This window comes from Limulus polyphemus, unplaced genomic scaffold, assembly GCF_000517525.1.
Source record: "Limulus polyphemus unplaced genomic scaffold, Limulus_polyphemus-2.1.2 Scaffold2531, whole genome shotgun sequence".
Taxonomy (NCBI): Eukaryota; Metazoa; Arthropoda; class Merostomata; order Xiphosura; family Limulidae; genus Limulus; species Limulus polyphemus.
The window spans coordinates 41,900-61,807 of NW_013668141.1; the positions used below are offsets into that span (position 1 = coordinate 41,900).

The following is a 19,908-nucleotide window of genomic DNA, read 5'->3' on the forward strand; positions in this document are numbered from 1 at the left end:
CACGTGACCTCGCTGACGCAACAATATATATATATATATACTGTCGACCGAGAAAATCTGAGTAAGGTAAATTATTTATTGTGTGTGTGTGTGTGTGTTGACGTTTCAGGCCTCGATTTGTATTGAATGTAACTACACTTTACTTCATCTGGGTCCAAAAAGAAGCTAATTTTATTCACTCAATTCTTGTAAAGAATGACGCCACCTATCCATTGTAATAACCACATCTCAGAATTTCTTAGCATAGTGTAACGACATGTACTTAAAGTTCGTTTCATTATTCATTAATATGTATTTAATATTTAAAAGTATGTACGAGATTAATAACTGATACTGTAAGATTTCTGTTTATTCATTTATTTTCAATACAAATACAACGTCAGTCACTTAATAAATAATCACAGAATTTAAATATCAACTTTAATACAACAATCTGTTTACAGATAAAACGCAAATCTCTTACAAAATCACATACCGTAAATAATATTATTCAAGAGTTCTAATTTGTAGCCCTCAATACTGCTGAATGTATATTATACTGCACACAGTTGACTGTTTACAGAATACACATATTATACTGCACACAATGTACTGTTTACAGAATATAGATATCTATTGGACTTAGCCAAAAGTTTACTGTTTATAGTACATTAGATTGCACACATTTTATTTTTTACAGATCACTTCTTCGTTAATTTATAGGCAGAAACACAAGAATAAATAGGATGAGTTTATTTGGGCATTATGTATAAAATCTCTATTGAAGTTTTCCCCATATATCAAGGAATTTTATGTGCAATCAAATGCTACATAGATAAGAATTGTTACGTTGTGTAACGAAGCAGGGAAAATTGCTAAATTTACTTACGCTTCATGATTTGCACCCCGATTTTAGACACAGGTCCAAGCCATTTACACTGCCAATACTAAAACATTGATTGAAATGTTAAAGTGTGCTAATAATATTTCGAAACAAACCTGTAAGATCCTATTATGAAATAAGCTGAAAAAATCATAAGGTTCGATAAGTACAACTTCCTGAAGGGCTACAAAATTCACAACCGACCAGATACACTTAGAAATAACGTTCCAAGAGCACACGGAATATTTTATAAGACCCTTTCACCATTAACACACACACATATCATCATATTATTCCGTTTAAAATTTTACTAGATATAAATAAATCTAGAGAATTATTAACTTTCTTACATTTGATTATATGTGCATTCTTAAATGTAAAATAAATGTTAATTAATAACAAGAAGGAATCCTCAAAAGCCGCAACACTTGAAATTATTTTAAGTAGGATTAGATTAAATTAATATGCGAGCCCCCCCCCCTTTATTATAATGTTATATTTTTGATAGCCAGCAACACCAAGCGTGGGGCGCGTGTATACCCGATTCGATTTTATTACTAATCAGGATTTCTCCCTGCCTATCCTCATATTGCAATTTTCGTTTTAGGCACGATTAGAGCAAATTAATCTATGAGACCAACGGCGCGGTCAAACATGTCAATCGAAAAAATTTGACCTCCTGAGTCCAAAACTGTCATTAGATGACGGAGCTATGAGCTAAAAGTTTGTACTTCGAAAAACTCGGAGCCATTCTATGAGCTGCTATGCCGCGGCTAAAAATATAGCTACGATATATATACCTTGAAAAGAAACGAAAAGACTGGCATAACTGGATATATCCAAACAAATACGGTTACGTTACATAATACGTCAGTTATTAGTCGCTAGGCTATTGTCTGCTTGTTTGTTTTGAATTTCGCGCAAAGCTACACGAGGGCTATCTGCGCTAGCCGTCCATAATTTAGCAGTGTAAGACTAGAGGGAGGGCAGCTAGCTAGTCATCACCACCCACCGCCAACTCTTTTACCAACGAATAGTGGGATTGATCGTAACATTATAAACCCCCCCACGGCTGAAAGGGCGAGCATGTTCGGTGGGACGGGTATTCGAACCCCCAGATCGCGAGTCCTAACCACTTGGTCATGCCGGGCCGGCTATTGTCCAAATAATATGTTTATTGGGAGTATCTTTTATATAATATATCGATAAACAAATACAAACCTGAATACACATTTACACTCCTTATCCATTGACCCACATAAAGAAAGTCTGGCTATTTAGTATAACTTAATATACACCCCTCTCTCTAATATTTTAAATGAAAAAAAAAAATACAAATCCGTTATAATTTTTTCAATCACAACATGGGTAATGATTAAAAAAAACAAACAAAAACAACTGAACAGCCAAACATTAATTATAATACGCACAAGTTCGGACACAAACATATTTGTTCATTTGGAGGTTTGATACCATAAAATACAAGAAAAGGTGGGAGTACCCATTCTTACATTGAACCACATTTTCAGTTTTAAAAACTTTGCAACTTTTTAATTTCTTACTGTGTTCTAAATTACAGACAAAATCTTCATGCAAATCAGTTTTATTTATACAAAAAATGAAAAAGTTCATACCAATGATAACAGTGAGCAACTATGTATTTGTTAATTACGCTAATGCGGATAAAATATTTACATTATTAACCTACACGTAAAATATAAATAAAGAGTAAAGAAATGAAATTCCTATGAACAACAGTCGTGTCTGTCTATAGATTATAGTTAAAATTAATTGAAGCTTAGCTTACCCTAACAGTTTAGGCTTAACAGTTACTCCAAGTAATCCTTAGCCTAATTATATATACACTACAATATACCATTAATGTGTTAGCCAGTTCATCCACCACCCCCTCCTCCCACAAAGTATCTATAATCTTACGAGAAATTGGTGAATAGTTTCGCTATATAATAACTTATTCACCGCTAACGTTTCGAACAATCTAATTGTCTTATCGATAAGTAACACTATTCATGAAATCACAACCTTTATAATTTGACCTCATTACGTCAGGTAAACGTCATTCACCAGTAGATAAGCCGCGCTTTTAATGACGATTCTATTGTCATAAAAACATTATGCGCGGGAAATCAAGTAATGATTAGATTAACGACACTCTTTCAAGGCCATCAAAATATAACAGCTCGTGGTAAAATACAAGACAGTTCGGCCGAGTTTTGTTTCCCCTAAAATGTCGATTCTAACAAAATAATATACAGTCTCAGGCGGTAATCAATTGAATACTCAATGACATAGCGCTATGTTAAGGAATGTGCGCATTGTGACAGTACATATCTACAATAATAATGTTCACGCGTTTATAGTCTATTTAACAGAAGTAACAAACAAGTTCATTTAAAAAGTTCCAAAGTTTTAACTTAAAAAAATTCTCATTGTTGTACAGTGTGAAATTCTGAAATATATAAATATTCAGTAAAACTGTACACCATAAAAAATATTTAACCGATACATCGCATTTAACAGAAACTTAAATAATAAGAAAAATGTAAAATGCTTATGGTTCTTTTCATTATTTTGTACACGGCATAAAAGTAAAACTGGGGACACGTTTATGGTAAAACACTAGTTGTAAACTAGATAAAATACTGATACAAAAACGGAGTTCATAAAAGTGTACAACTCTCGCGCTTATAGCGTTTGTTGAATTTTGCACAAACCTACTTAAGGGCTATCTGCGTATAGCTTCTTCACTGCAAACTGTTGTTAGACCGAATAGTGGGATTTGACTGTAGTTCTTATAACATCTCCATGATCCCAAAGTGCGGAACACGATATTTTCTTTCTTGAAGGTAATGACACGCGAGTCAAGAATCCACACTTCGCGCTTATAGTTGAACAGGCAAGCTGATAAAATTCCAATGACGCTGTTTATGTGCTCCAAGATAACATATCTTGTTTAAAGATATAACGTCGGAAAAAAAAAATATTTCCTTAAAATTGAGGTTTCGAGTTAGATTAAGAAACCCAAGGACAATAAGGGACCTATTAGTCCATCTAAGATGTCCCATTCACTATACTAAATTAATTAATACTCAAAGCTAAATATTCGTTAATCCTTCTGTTAAACTCCCTTAAATTAACTGCATCTACCTCATCTGAAAGGAACCCATTCCAAAGGCCAACCACCCTGTTAAAAAAAATATAGCTGTCTTGGTTGAAGATGACTTTTATTTACCCTGTCAATATCTTAATTGTGTCCCCTAGTTTTACCATTCTCACCATTAAATACGAAAAAAAGAATGATGCATCAATGCTATTAACTCCCTTAATAATCTTAAACACCTCAATTAGATCTCTTTTATAACTCTTCTTTTTTTTTTTTCAAATGAAAACGATTTCAGAGAGTTTAACTTAACCTCGTATGACAACCTTTCTATCCCAGGTATCATTTTAGTTCTTCTCTCCTGAAACCTTTCCAAAACCTAACAGCTGACTGATCAACCACAACACTAAGATCGTTTTTTTCCATAACACTGTTAAGGTTATTCTCATCAAAATTACACACAATTTAAATTGTGATATCCCACATGTAATACCTTGCATTTATTACAATTAAAAGCTATCTGTCATTTATTTACAATGACGTTGTCTGTTTTTAACAGGTTATTTTATTTTATGGATTAGCTTATCAATACATCCGATTTTACTACCGGTAGGTTATTTAATTATGCTAAGGGGGAAGAGAGGAAATACAGTTATAAAACATAAATTTATCTTACTAAAGTTGTTACATCTTTCTGTAATCATCTAACCCATTTTCTAACCTAACTTTAATGACATGTAAACAGTTATCTTAGGCCCGGCATGGCCAGGTGGTTAGGGTGCTTGGACTCGTAATCTGAGGGTCGCGGGTTCGAATCCCCGTCACACCAAACATGCCAACCTCCGCCTGGTCCCAAGTCCAGGATGAGGGTTGGGCACGGGGCTAGCAACTCCACCCCGTAAAAAACAACCTGCTACAAGTAACTGCAACAACAACTTTCCGTTGGTGAGGTGTTGTTACAGCCCTATGCTCCACTGGGAGTTTTACAGGAATAAAAAAAAAACAAAAAAAAACAGTTATCTTTATGTATTTAAAGCTTACTCTTAAAAGGTTACTCCCAGATTTCGTCTTAATAACTTCGTTATTAAGCATATAAAGAAGCTCATAATACTAATAAGCGTTTCTACATCCCATGTAATTTATTTTGTGTTGTTGAATTTTGTGCAAAGATAATCGAGGGATATCTGCGTTAGTGGTCCCTAGTTTTGGAAGGCTAGACTAAGAGCTAGTCAACACCACCCATAGTTAATTCTTTACCAACGAACAGTGGGATTGGCCATTACTTTATAACGACCCCCACGGCTGAGAGAACATGTTCGAAATGGGTTTCGATCCCGTGATCTGCAAATTGTGAGTCGAGCGCCTTAATTTATGGGAATCCACGTCAAGTCATTTCATCTTAATATTTATGGGAATCCACATCAGGTCATTTCATCTTAATATTTATGGGAATCCATGTCAGGTCATTTCATCTTAATATTTATGGGAATCCGCGTCATGTCATTTCATCTCAATATTTATGGGAATCCACATTGGGTCATTTCATCTTAATATTTATGGGAATCCACATCGGGTCATTTCATCTTAATATTTATGGGAATCCACGTTAGGTCATTTCATCTTAATATTTATGTGAATCCACGTTAGGTCATTTCATCTTAATATTTATGGGAATCAACATTAGGTCATTTCATCTTAATATTTATGTGAATCCACATCGGGTAATTTCATCTTAATATTTATGGGAATCAACATTAGGTCATTTCATCTTAATATTTATGGGAATCCACATGTCGCTGAAATGCAATTATTTACTTCTGCCTGATGAAAAAGGCAGATTTTCATCTTTTACACTATACAATTGAAAATTAAGCACAAGAGCAAATATCAAAATGTAAAATTATTTCATAATACATTATTCTATTTATGACACAGTGAACATAGCAAAACAAAATACATTAATTAGTTGAAGTACTACTGTCATGACTACAAATTCCTTTAAAACATGACAAACTATATTCAAAGCACTGACAAAATGCAAGTGTCTATATGTGCACATTAAAATAGTGTATTGTGTATCATCAATGCATATTTAGTGCAAGTATAAAACATGCCAAATCTGTGTACTTAGCAAGAGATTAGTACCACAAAGTAAGTCTTAACATAATACTGGTGTCATACCACACGACACTATGTAGAGTATATGTAGTTAAACACAAGAAGTCTGGGTGAAATACATTCTATATTTTAGTTCCTAGATGCATTAAAAGAAAGAAAACAATTTACAAAAAAAAAGATCACAACCAATTTCTTGTTCAATCTATGGATATCCACAGCAAATGAACATATAGAATATGAGAAAGTGTTATCAAGCACAAAATTATTTTCTCCGAGGTATAAACAATCTGATACCACTTAGCTTTAACCCAGAATTATTCATGGAAACAGCAACATCCTCATTATAAACATCACGGAAATATAATATTCCATCAGAAGTCAAAAACTTAACAGCAAAATGTAAAACCAAATAATAACAAAAACAGAAAGAAAAAGTTAACCCACACCATGGAATGTTATCCTTTCTTAAACAATGAAGATGCACATATGTAAGCAAAGTTTAAGACTTTAAAAACATATACATATAACCTCATTAACATGATTCAACTACATATCAACTTAGGACTAGCCAAGACTGACTAAGCATTAATATGAAAGAACAGACAGCCAAACAGCTGTACTTTTCCAAAACTGTATTAAAATATAATTGTACTCACGGTATGTAAGAAATCTTAGAAGTTAACAACAACAAAAAAACTTGTGGTTTTAATTACTTTTTTCTCAATTATATGCCATTGGTGTTGTCTTTCAAGCTGGAATGAAGTGTAACACCATCTGTAGTTTATAACATACTGTAACATTTGTTTATATATATATATAGATATATACACACACTGCACACAATTTAAGTAGATTAAACAACAGTTAGCAATTTATTTGCAAATTTAGTTTTTAATGAAAGACAGAAGGGTATATATATATATATAAATTGGGAGCTTCAATCAAAGGCATCAAATGTATAATTATCAAAAATTACAAAGGACAACACTATGTTTTCATAGTACAATAGAAAAAATATATATATAGTGGACTGACCAATGTCAAACTGAGAAACCACATGGAAATACTTATTTGTTCACCGAGTCATGATCCTAGTAAGGGATGGCAACACCTCAGCCTGTAGAGGAACACAGTCAACAGCCTCTCCATCAATTGTCATGTACCCATCTGCAGAAAATGGTTCCAGTCGAAATGCACGAACAGGTATCATAGTTACATATGGAATATCCACATGTTTACCATTTTGTAGAGAAAGCAAGAAGTTTATCACTTGAACTCTGGAAACCCCTGCTTGGATAATGACTAACCACATCAACCCATCATCTAATTTGGCATTCGGAGCAAAGAACACATCAGTACCGAGATGAGTTTGATGAGAAGCATACACCACGATAAAGTCTCCTTCGACAACAACCCAGTTAGATGGCAAAGGCTGGTTAATTGGTGGCAGCAACGAACTTTGAGCTGTATCATTACATGTTTTTTCACAAACAGTTGGAATGTCATAAGATTCATCATTTAAGGTTACAACAGGCAGTTCAGGAGCTTCACTCCAACTAGTTGATTGTACAGACTTTGTTTCAATTTGTCCAGAACATGCTCCAGTGGGTTGTATCTCACTTTGGTGGGTCATCGTTCCTTCATCACCAGACAAGTATGTTTTTTCTGGTTCTACCATGAAATCTGATGATGAATTTGAATTTTCTAGTGAAGATGAGTCAGAACTCTTTTTATTCATGAATACTTTACTCATACTTTTTTTACTTCTCTGTTCTTCCAAGGTGAAATTCAAACTTTTTGACCTCACCATTTGTTGGATTTTATTTTTTATGGAACTATTTCTTTCTTCATGAGAAGTTGTTACATAATCACTGCCTCCAGAAGTAACACTTCTCTTCATCCTGTACTGAGATATCAATTGTTTAGTTGCTTTTGGCAAATAACCATCAACAGGTAGATAGGAAAGTCTTCCACTGTACTTTCTCAAACCTGCCAGAAGATAGGAAACGTTTTTACAAGTTCTCTTAGATATACATTACAAAAATACACATCTAAATGTTTAGAACACTGTTAAGTACTGCTATGTAATGGAAATCAATGGAATCTATTTCAGTATGCTACAATTTATAATCACGTATTAAATTATTTTTTATATTACACACACACATATATATATATATATATATATATATATATATTAAATATACTTCTGCACATATACAGTAGATCAGGTTTATCTACAGTAGAATATAAATATAATAAAAAAAATTGTTTTAATATTAAGAGTTATAATTCAGGATTAAAACATGCATCAAACAAGAAATACTAAAAGGTTTTGTTTAATAAACCTTTATACAAATAAGAAAAATATATTGAAAAGTTTTTATCAGAAAACTGCATGCCTAATAAACTCTTTTCGAGTGTTTTGGTTTAACAACTAGTAAAGAACAACCCAAACAATTAAAAAAAAGGACTTACCAATAGACCTAACAATAGCCCACAAACCAAACCTAGCCTCTCCTATTGCCCGCAACTTTTCAGACTCAATGTCAATATCAGCCATAATACCCCAACCAATAGAAAGAAAGGAATATACTGTTTCTTTTGCTGTGGATACACGAACCAAATCCATTGGAGATACCCTTCCATGGATCACATTCAATACACTTGAGATGACTGTTTTTCCAACATATGGCTCCCTATGGAAGTTTAAAAACTTTTTACCACAAGCTTGTAACATTCATGTATTCATCCAAGAAGTAACAGACTTTTTTCAGTTGTATAAAAATGTTTCATATAGTCAGTAATTTCTTTTCGTGAATGTTAATCATGAGTTCTAGTACCTATGAATATTTTATACCTCCGGAAAGTGATGCCGACTCATTCTATATCACCTTGTTAAAATATAAAACTGTCCTAAATAGAGCCTAACATTCCTTTTTCGAAGTCTCAAATTTGTATCCTCTCATCCTATAAACCCTTATTGACGAATATCCTTCCTTAGGTAAAACCAAAACATACACAACATTCTAAGTCAGGCCCAACTAATGATTTGCATTAGTATAATTACCTCTTTAGACTTGTCACTAACACATCCATAGTATAAATATAATCTTGAATTCAATTACCTTTACTACTGGTGACAGAGCATTCCCTTAAAAGACTTATTATTATTATGTCAACATCCTTTTATTTTATCATGTTATTGAGTGGGTTCCTAACTATACATTAAATGTGTGATCCAAATGATGATAATCCACATGCATTATTTGAATTTACTATAATTATAGGTCATTTGCCAAATATCTGTCCAACTTTCCATATGGTTTTGTAATTATTTTACATCTTAACTGTAGCTAGAAATGCCCAAGAGTTTAATGTCATCAGCAAACTTTACTAATGTACTTCCCTATAAATATCATTAACGTAAAGTCCCAAGCACTGACTGCTAAGGCACTCTACTAGTAACAAGTATCTAGTTTGGCTGAACTCAAATAATAATAACAACCATTTGCTTTATGCTATTCAATCATCTTATAATACAATTAATTAGTTTTCCCTAACCCTTAACTTTCTTAGCTAATCTTTTGTGTGGTATCTTAACAACATTTTTTTACAATCCAAGAACACCACATTAACACCCCATCCATCGTCCAGATAACAAGTAACATCCTAATAAAAAAGATAACAGATTAGGAAGGCAGGATTTTAATACTCATATAAATACTTAAAACAAGTGTATAAATATTTTAAATATCTATTACTGATGTAGGTAAACATCAACTCCTTGAGAATATCCGTCTATCTATGATATAGTTATATCTATTGCCTGGAAATTATGTAACAAACTACATCTGAATATCTATGGAACACAACCAGACTAAGAGAGAATTTTTGATTACCCTTATATCAGCTTAAACGTACAGAAATCTCATAACTTAATCACTGATATAGTTGCACAATGTATCAAGTGAATAGTTTGACATCCTTAAAAAAAAAAGAAATAGTTAATAGCTTAGCTACACAAAATCAAATTACATCCACTAGAGGCTTAAAAAGTTAATCTTGTGAGGGTATGTGTGATGTAATTACATTAAAACTTTTCAAGATATCTTCCAGGAATGAATTACACCATACAGACACACAGAAGATCATAAACCTAAAGATAACATTGAGCATGTCACACATGGATTTGATTGTGTGTAATTTATCCTACTGCTCGTGCACAAGTCAATCCATTATATAATTCTCTGGAAGCAACAGAGATGTCCAGTATTATAAAACAGCAGAAGAGTTCGAGATAATTTAAATAAGAAACTTCTTTGTGCTCTTGGTGATTACAGCTAGCAACTGGACTGAGTTACCCTACATTAACTATACTTCACTAAAAACTAAATCCTCACTGGAGTAACATTCGGGCAGAGGCATCAACAGGTACTTAAAAGATTTCGGCTTGAAAGGCATCACTAAGCACTGGCACATGGGGCCCATGCACTGATTTTGTTTGATGGTGCCCCAGATCCCCAATTGATGTCTTGAGAAATCAGAATAGGAAACCAAGATTGATATTATACTGAAATGCCAAAAAAATCCTGCACCTGTATGCTTGGCCCTGTACCTGTAGACCGACAGCTATATTTTTTAACAGAGTGGTTGGCCTTTGGGATGGGTTTGTCTTCAGATGTGGTAGATGCAGTTAATTGGAGGTAGTTTAAGGTGATAAATATTTGAATGATGAGGGATGTCTTTGAGTTTTTTAGTGTTAATTAAATGGATATGATTACCTAGATGTATCTAAAGGTCCCATATTTTCCTTTCGTGGTATGTTATGAAAAGTTTGATATTTTGCTATTTACACACATATGTAGGTCTAATAGGCAATATACCTGGATGCATAGCTGAAGATGACTCCTACCCTGCCAAAATTTATACTTGTATCCTCCTGTTTTACTATTTTCATCATTAAATACAAAAAAGTATGATGCAACAACAATATCAGTTCCCTTAACAATCTTAAACACCTCAATCAGATCTCCTCTAGCACTTCTTCTTTTAAGAGAAAACATATTCAGACATCTAAACCTATCCCTATGTGACAACCTTTCCATCCCAGCTTTCATTCCAGTAGCCCTCTTCTGAACTCTTTCCAACAATTCAATATCCTTTCTAAGGTAAGGAGCTCAAGACTGAACACAGTACTATAAATGTGGCCTAAGCAATGACCTGCACACCAACATTATAGCTTGTTAAACTTGTATTCAATATTTCTGTAGATACAACCTAAAATCCAGTTGCTCTGCCACTACCAATAGCACACTGTTTGGATGGCTTAGAAGACTGACGAACCAGAATAACCAGGATCTTTTTCTTCCATAATAGTATTAAGGTTATTCCTATCAAAATTTTACTCATAATTCAAATTGCAAAATCTCTCATGCATTATCTTATGCTTATTATAATTAAAAGTCATTGGCCATTTATTTTCCCAACTTGCCAAATAATCCAAATCCTTTTGTAAAGCTGTAGCATCCTCCTCACAGCTAGTAACACCCAAAACTTTAATTTCATCAGCAAATTTAAATATTTTGTTAACCATTCGTTTATCTATGTCACTGATGTAAATTAAAAACAGCAAAGGTCCTAATACTGAGTCCTGAGGTATCCCACTTGTGGCATTAATCAAGTTTGACTGAACCCATTTATAACAACCTTCCGCTTTCTTCCAACTAGCCTGTTTTCTATACAACGAGCCAACCTATCCTCCATACCTACAGAGATAACTTTTTAACAAGCCTTTTATGTGATACATTGTCAAATGCTTTCTGAAAATCCAAATGCACACCTGCATCCTCATCCACATAAGCAATAACCTCTTTAAAGAATATCAAAAGATTAATAAGGCAAGACTTTCCCCTTGTGAATCCATGCTGACTATCAAACAAAATTATAAACTTTGTTAAATGACTTTGTATAGCATTTGTTTTTCCCCACCACTGATATAAGGCTAATAGGCCTATAATTACTGGGACAATTCTTATTACATTCCTTAAAAAAAGAGAAGTAACATTAGTCAACTTCCAACCTTCTGGCACCAACCCACTATTTAGCTTGTAAGTATACTTAATTGACACATTAATTATTCTGATCATGGAAAAAAATAAACTAAATGGCTGCCACTTAATATAGATTTGTTGATTAATGGTATGATATTCTGAATCAATAAATCAAAGACTACGTAAGAGGCTTCCACCAACATCCAGCAGTATGTTGACAAAAGAAAAAATAAAAGCTGCACAGTTCATACAATAAAATTTTGAACAAAAATCATAGTAAATTTTCATCCCAGTTAACACTTTCACTACCAATTTATAAATAAATAACTATCTCTGTGACAGGTTTATTTTTAAGTATACAATAAAAAATAAAATCCTGTTATTTGTTTATTACATATCTGAAACGTGAAACTAGTAAACTTTAGGAAGTTTGAAGGGGAATACTCTTTCTTTGTGGCATAAACTGTTAAACACATATATACTTCCATTTCTTAATCAGTGTATTTAGTTTTTATTTTTCCAAATAATTTTTTTCTGGAGGTTTTCAATGGTATAATGGAAAGAAGTGATTGGAACACAGCAATCAAGACTCCAATTGGAATTATACCAGGTGGATCTGGAAATGGACTTGCCAGAGCAATTAGCTATGCTCAAGGGTAGGTGTTTTTGGTAGTATTTATGGATTACCAGAATGATAGTGTGTTTTCTTAACTTTTCACAGCCATGGACACATATATGAAACACTGTGTAAACTTTATTTTGTAGATGTCTTAACAGTGATATTTAGATGGTGAACACATGTGCATTGGAGATTTTACTGGACTCAAACTTACATTTCTTATTAAGTGTGGAGAACTTACATGACTCAGACTTTTATTCCTTATTAAGTGTGGAAGAAACGTAGATGTTGGAAATTTTACATAATACAAACTTGCATTTCTTTTTAAGTGCAGTGAATATGTGTATGTTGTTAGATGACTCAAATTTGCATTTCTTACTAAATATGGTGAACACATGGACAAAGGAGATTTTACATAACTCAAATAGTCCAATTCACAAGAAAAAAAAAACAATGAGAAAACACCAACAATTAAACACATATTCCTTACAATCACCCCTTTTTTTATTATCAAGGACAATATTATCTTTGTCAAACTATTAAAAGTCACAAAGTTCAATACATGCTACAATCAAGTTGAAAATGAGTTTGACAAAATGTACCCATGTATAAAGAATACAGTACCACATTAATGTTGTGCATATCCTAATCAATGGTATAAATACATCCTGTGTATGTGTACATAAATATACAAACATGCAAGTTCATATTTTCTGACATAAACATTCAAAAACGTAGATAAACAGATAAAATTCTCATGTTACGTTATATACATTCAATTGTAAATTTCTTTGTTAATGTTATGTACACTCAATTGTAAATTTCTGTGTTAATGTTATGTACACTCAATTGTAAATTTCTTTGTTAATGTTATGTACAATCAATTAGATACAAACAAGTTAATTCTAGTTTTAAAGTTATGTACATTTTCAAACATATACACAAGCAAGCAAATCCTGGTGTTAATTTTATACACACTCAATAAAATGTATGGATGCAAACCTTTTCTACTCTTATTCATCTCTTTTATGAATTAATTACAATTATTGTCCAATTTCTTATTTACACTTAGAGACACAAGTAAAACAGAAGATTTATTGTATACCTCATACAAAAGGCCATCTCCAGAGACCACAACAACCCCATTCCATGTTGCTAGGTTTTGTGTTTTGACAAAGTCTCTTGCACAGTTGGAACGGTCTGCAAACAGAAATACAAAATCACGTGTGCTACGCTTATGAAACTCCATGAAATTTTAACTCGGCAACCACACCAGAAAGAAACCCGAGAAATAAAACAGCTGAAGATAGAAACAACCACTTTAGGAAATTACTATCCACATTTCAAGTAAAGAAAAAACAACAACATTATACTGTAGTCCATAACACTAATATTTTATCATAATCACAACACTATTTTCAAAACAAAATATATTATAATAACACTCAGTTTTTGTTTGTCCTGAAAATGTGCGCGCTTTTAATTTCAATGGATGCAAACAAGAGGCAGATGTAAATATACTTTAGAATTTTGACGACATTTTGTACAGCAACATATTAAAAGCTTATCAACGTTTTTCAAAAGGTCTAGCATTAGGTCGTAAAATAATATCATACGTTTATTTATCGATAGTATTAAACACGGTAAAGTTTAGCCTTAACTAAACTGAATCAAAAACGAACACAAGTTCCAGTGTTAACTTATCTCTTTATGGAATATAGGCCGCACTTAATAAAGGCGTAACTAATGTTAGGCCTAAGTATTCAGAGAAGTGAATTTAAAGATTTCGGGGTCTGCGATTAGAATCCTTTTTTATTATTCTATAAATTTTGTGTTTAAAGAAGTACTGTTGTAATAAAGATATTAATTTGATCGTAAATACTTAGCCTTAGTGGGTATCTGTCTGCTACTCTATTATAATAACACTTAGTTTTGTTTGTCCTGAAAATGCGAGTGCACAATTCATTTCAACGGATGTACACATACTTTAATATACAGTTTGGGCAACACCATATTAAAAACTTTAGTTTTTAAAAAGGTCTAACATTAGGCTGTATAATAACCCTTAAAAGTTTATTAATTGATAGTATTAACTAGGTAAAAGTTCAACCCTAACTAAGCTAAAAAAAAAAAGTACACAAGTTACAATATTAATCTAGTTCTTTATCGAATATAGGCCGGACTTAATAAATGTTTAATGTCAGAGCTAAGGCAAGTGGATTTAAATACTTTAGTGTCTGCGATTACAATTCTTTTGTATTATTCTAGAAATCTTGTATGTAAAAACGTACTGTTGCAATAAATATACTAATTTGATTGGAAATGTTTTGCGGCTCTCTATTAGTCTTTGCAATAATACTCAGTTATTGTTTGTCCTGAAAATGCGCGGGACATCTAACTATCTAAATGCGCATGCGCCCGCGCGCACATGTCATTTCAATGGATGTAAAAAAAAAAAAAGGCGGATGTAAGTATACTTTATTATACAGTTTTTACAACAACATATTCAAATCTTATCAAAGTTTTTAAAAAGATCTAACGTTAAGCCGTAGAATAACATTAAAGTTTTTTCACTGATAGTATTAACTACGATAAAGCTTAGCCCTAACTCACGTAAAGCAAAAAACTTACGCAAGTTAAAGTGTTAATATATTTCTTTATTGAATATAGGCCGTACTTAATAAAGGCTCAACTAATGATGGGTTTAAAACAAGTGGACTTAAATATTTCGAGATCTGCGATTAGAATTCTTTTGTACTATTCTAGAAATCTAGTATCTAAAGAAGTGCTGTTGCAATAAATATATTAATTTAAACCCAAACATTTTGCAGGTCCCTGCTAGTGTATATAATTCCACAATTACTTAAAATTGTTAAAAAAAACAAAACAAACAAACTCAGCCAAACATGATTTATGATACACACTTTGTAAAAATTGAATTTTTATGTCTTGATAAATTGCTATGTTATCATTATATTTACTCATGACTGTTTAGAACTGACCCTCAATGCAAATGTTAACATGCTACAAACCAAACACAAACATGTCAATGCAAAACTTCATGAAAAGAGAGTGTATGCTGCTGCAAACTTGTATGTTAATTTCTGTAAACAATTTTACCTTTTTGCTGCATTTGTGTTTAGATATACTCATAGACAGGGATGGAATTAGCAATCATTAAGATGCTCTCAAATTCTAGTAAAAAATACACAAAATAAAATGTACAAAGGTGTTCAATGTTAAGCAGTTGATAATGCAGATGTATAATAACACCTATATCTGCAGAGTTGAAGTATCTCATTACATCCACCCCCCAACAGTGAAACACTAGAACTATACCTGTTAGACACAAAGTACTTAAACGATGGTGTTTTGTGTTTTGCAAAGAATACCACTGATAACTTATTCATATGTGGAACCACATATTATTAGAATTTCTTTAAAATATTAAAAGACATTATGTTCAACATTTTGAAAACTTGACTAATAGAAGTTTTGGGTAACAGACGTTAGCAGGCTTGGATAGTGATATTGTGAATATTAGCCCCAGTTTCTTTCATACCACACTGATGTCGTAGCCAGACATTCACGGTCTTTGTTAAATCAGCCTATTAATTAAATGCGTATTCACCATTAAGCATGAGGTTTCATCCCTGGTATATGCACACCACACTTCTTCTTTGACAACTGTCCTTGTATGTTTATCTGTCATCTCTATTGCACATGTATGCACTTAGTCCTCCATTGACACATAACGCTCCACACTAGTCAGGTATGTTAGTCAAAGGTACTCATGCAAGTTTGCAGCCAATAAAGACTAGTGAAGAAAGTAAGTTAAGTGTAGTAGTAACATGAAGTATTGCTGTTGTCTTGTCATTACCCCATTTTATTTGTATTCTAACAGGAAATGTCGTTTCATGAGTGTAGGTATGTGCCAAGTTCTATGCTGCCAATTTATAGTGGAATGGTAATGTGGAAAGTATAGGTTATCATCGCATTATTCTTGTATGCCAAACAAAAGTTTGGGTAATTTCAAGAGTCCTACATACAATGGGCTTGTGTTAGTACCTGTCTAGCTGTTTAGGACCAAACAGTTTGAGTGAACTATCTGTTCTCATGTGTGGGAAGTATGGTCTAACTGTGTAAACTTGAGATATTTTGTTGACAACAGGTCTTCTTTCTTCTCAAGTCGAACAGGGTTCACCTAGGAGAAGTAGCTGATTTGCCAATTCCATTCATGTAGGAATGGCTGGTCAACTGTGATTTTTCTTGTCTAGTACTGCATGTTTGTAATATTGAACACTGTGGAAACCTTTATTTGTTTGATAATATTGAGTAAACAGTATTAAGCAACACCTAACTTTCAGCATGACTGCACTAGTTTGGAAGTGTATAAACATATGCAAGTGTATACGGCCATTTATAAGCCAGCAAGATTAAAGCATACATTGTTTCTTGGTTGTAAATAGTTTAATCATGGAACATTTTTCAAAGAAGCATTTCTTGTATTTATGGTTTAACAGAGAAAATTGTTGCAACCAAAACCAAATGCTCGTGGCAACTTTAATTATATAATGTGGTAGAGTGTAAAAGTAATACATACTCTTGTGATTGGGAGTAATTAATTGCAAATTAAATCCATCAAGGAAACAGTGATCATATGACCCAGGTAGTTCACAGACTAATAAAAGTATTTCTATGAAAAATGTTTTAGTTATTGAGAATTGTACCAAGTCTAGCATTAGTGATTTTTATGCAATTAAAGTACTTGCAGATCTAATCAAAAAGTATTTAGCTAATGACTACCAGAATGACAATATAAGCTTTAATTAAGTTTTAAACAAAATATGAAGATATTTAAAGAGACAGCTGGTTTATATGTTATAAAGTTTCACCAGAAGTACATCTTACACACGAGTTAGTTGATATAGACTTGTAGGACTAATAACTACTGCCAAGTTTTGGAGTTTATATAAATGTCTAGTTCACTTTCAGTTAAGAATTTTTGGTTATGACGCAAAAAATATTATAACACTCTGGAAGGGAGTTATCTGCTTGAAACTTGAAGTCCTGTTAGGTCAGTGTCAAGACATTAACATGCCCCTAGTGTCCTGGCTTTATTCCTCATAATGGCAGATTTTTACTAAAGTTATTTCATATTGCAACAATAGGCACCTGAACATGAATAACAGATCATTAGAGTGAGATATCTGATGTGTGTGTTTGATTAATGAGCTGTCATGCAAATTATGAGATTAATCAGCATTAGGATGCTCCTTGGAATTTTGAGGGAGAGGGAAATATGTAATTAGTTAGGAGGAGGGTTGTCTCCTTGGGCTTACATTCTTGATATTTTAGTTGGTTAAGCATCAGTCTCAAGAAATTAGTGTGACTCAGATTATTTTTTAGGTACATCAGGGTGTTTTAATGAAATATAACAGATACAATGTATGTAACTATAATGAAACACATAGATCTGTATAGTTCAAGTAACCTAATGTTACCCTAATAGTTGTTCTGCAGCACTGTAAGTTAATGAAACACATAGATCTGTATAGTTCAAGAAACCTAATGTTACCCTAATAGTTGTTCTGCAGCACTGTAAATTAATGCACTTGTTGTACCAATCATTCACAATTTAATTCTTAAACTTTTATTATGTGAGAAGCTCAGATTACCAACAAACATTGGCCATGGCTTGCTTATTTCAAGTTAAGAAATATGAAAAATAGATTATCATACCTTCAAGATGTATGATTAGCACACTGTACAAACTTTCACTATTGCTCACACTGTTGAATGGACCCAAACAAACAAAGAACAAAATTCAAATGCTATGCAAAGCTTAGGCCAGACACCACTGCCATGGCAATTAGCCATCTCTCGCATCACACTACATTCTGTTCACGTGTGTCACATGACCACAACACTGACTGGCATAAACTGCAAGCTGAATTATAGGGTAGAAAGTTAATACTAGTAAATAAAGGAATCAGATGCTTAACCCTCATCAGCACATCTGGGGTACAAATGGATACCAATGATTGTCTCAGTAGTATATCTTTTTGCATAATAGTTACAAATTTATATCAATTCATATAACTGTCAAGCAGAAACCCCATTGTCATCAAAGCAGTCAGATGGAGTACACAGATATAATCTAATATATCTGGGGTCCATGCAGATCCACCTATAACATATGAACAAATTTCTAAATGTTTATTTCACTATATAGTGTTGTAGAGGATAATCCATCAAAGTAGTACAGTATCCTATCGTCTGTTTATTTATAACATCATCGTGGTATGTATGCACATCTCATTCCTCAACAAGTGTTCTCTGCGATGACTCTTATAATGTTCTATTTTATAGAAACCTCATTTGATAATTCTTGCAAATAACCTACTTATTGGATTTTCAATAAATAGCCTACTATAAGGGTACATTTGTGTTAGGGTCTGGTCGGAACCAAGGTGATCCACAACGTACACTTTCAGTTTTCTTTGAGTTGAATTTTGCATTATTGTGGTAATTTAATCATATATTGGTAAATAATGACTTGATTATGGGAGTATAATAAAATTTGGCATTTTTTTGATATACTGTTTGTATAACGAATGGTTTAATACCATTCATTGTATACTGAGGTTCATGTGTTAATATATTTTGTCTAGAATACATATATCTTTATATTGTTCACATTGCATGCTAACCCTAATAAAAGTTGTAATGCAATTGGTTTTTGGAATTTCTATAATGGTAATTTTGTGTTGGGGTCCACCTGGACCCCAGGTGTTCCATAGCATAACTTTTCAAAGGTGTGCTGATGAAGGTTAATACAGCAATCTTTTGGAGTAAAAAAAAAAAGTATGTACTCCTAATAGCAAAGGAATAAATTGATAATATATGTCACAAAATAATGTGAATAGCTAATGGCAGTACACATGAAACTGAGATTATAGATTTTCAAAGCACAACATTTGTGAACATTCAGAGCTTAGGGAAAATGAGGTAAGTAATATATGCACATATACAGTATATGTAATTCAAAGAACTTAAAAGTAAAAGCAGACAAAAATATGAAATATATCAGTCTCAGAAATATATATATATATATATATATATATATATATAA

The 19,908-nt window shown here is 32.7% G+C and overlaps 1 protein-coding gene across 1 annotated transcript in view; it reads right to left on the minus strand.

Annotated features, from left to right (window-relative positions):
* Positions 1-7,001: 7,001 nt before the first annotated feature.
* The window catches only part of LOC106467218 (sphingosine kinase 1-like), a 16,856-nt gene continuing 3,949 nt past the window's right edge, over positions 7,002-19,908 (minus strand). Inside the window, exons 3-5 of the mRNA XM_013927546.2 lie at positions 13,815-13,973; positions 8,580-8,831; positions 7,002-8,090 (exon numbers count right to left, since the gene is read on the minus strand). Of these exons, the coding sequence (XP_013783000.1) occupies positions 7,177-8,090; positions 8,580-8,831; positions 13,815-13,973 (1,325 nt within the window). The 3' untranslated portion in view covers positions 7,002-7,176. The remainder of the gene's footprint in view (positions 8,091-8,579; positions 8,832-13,814; positions 13,974-19,908) is intronic.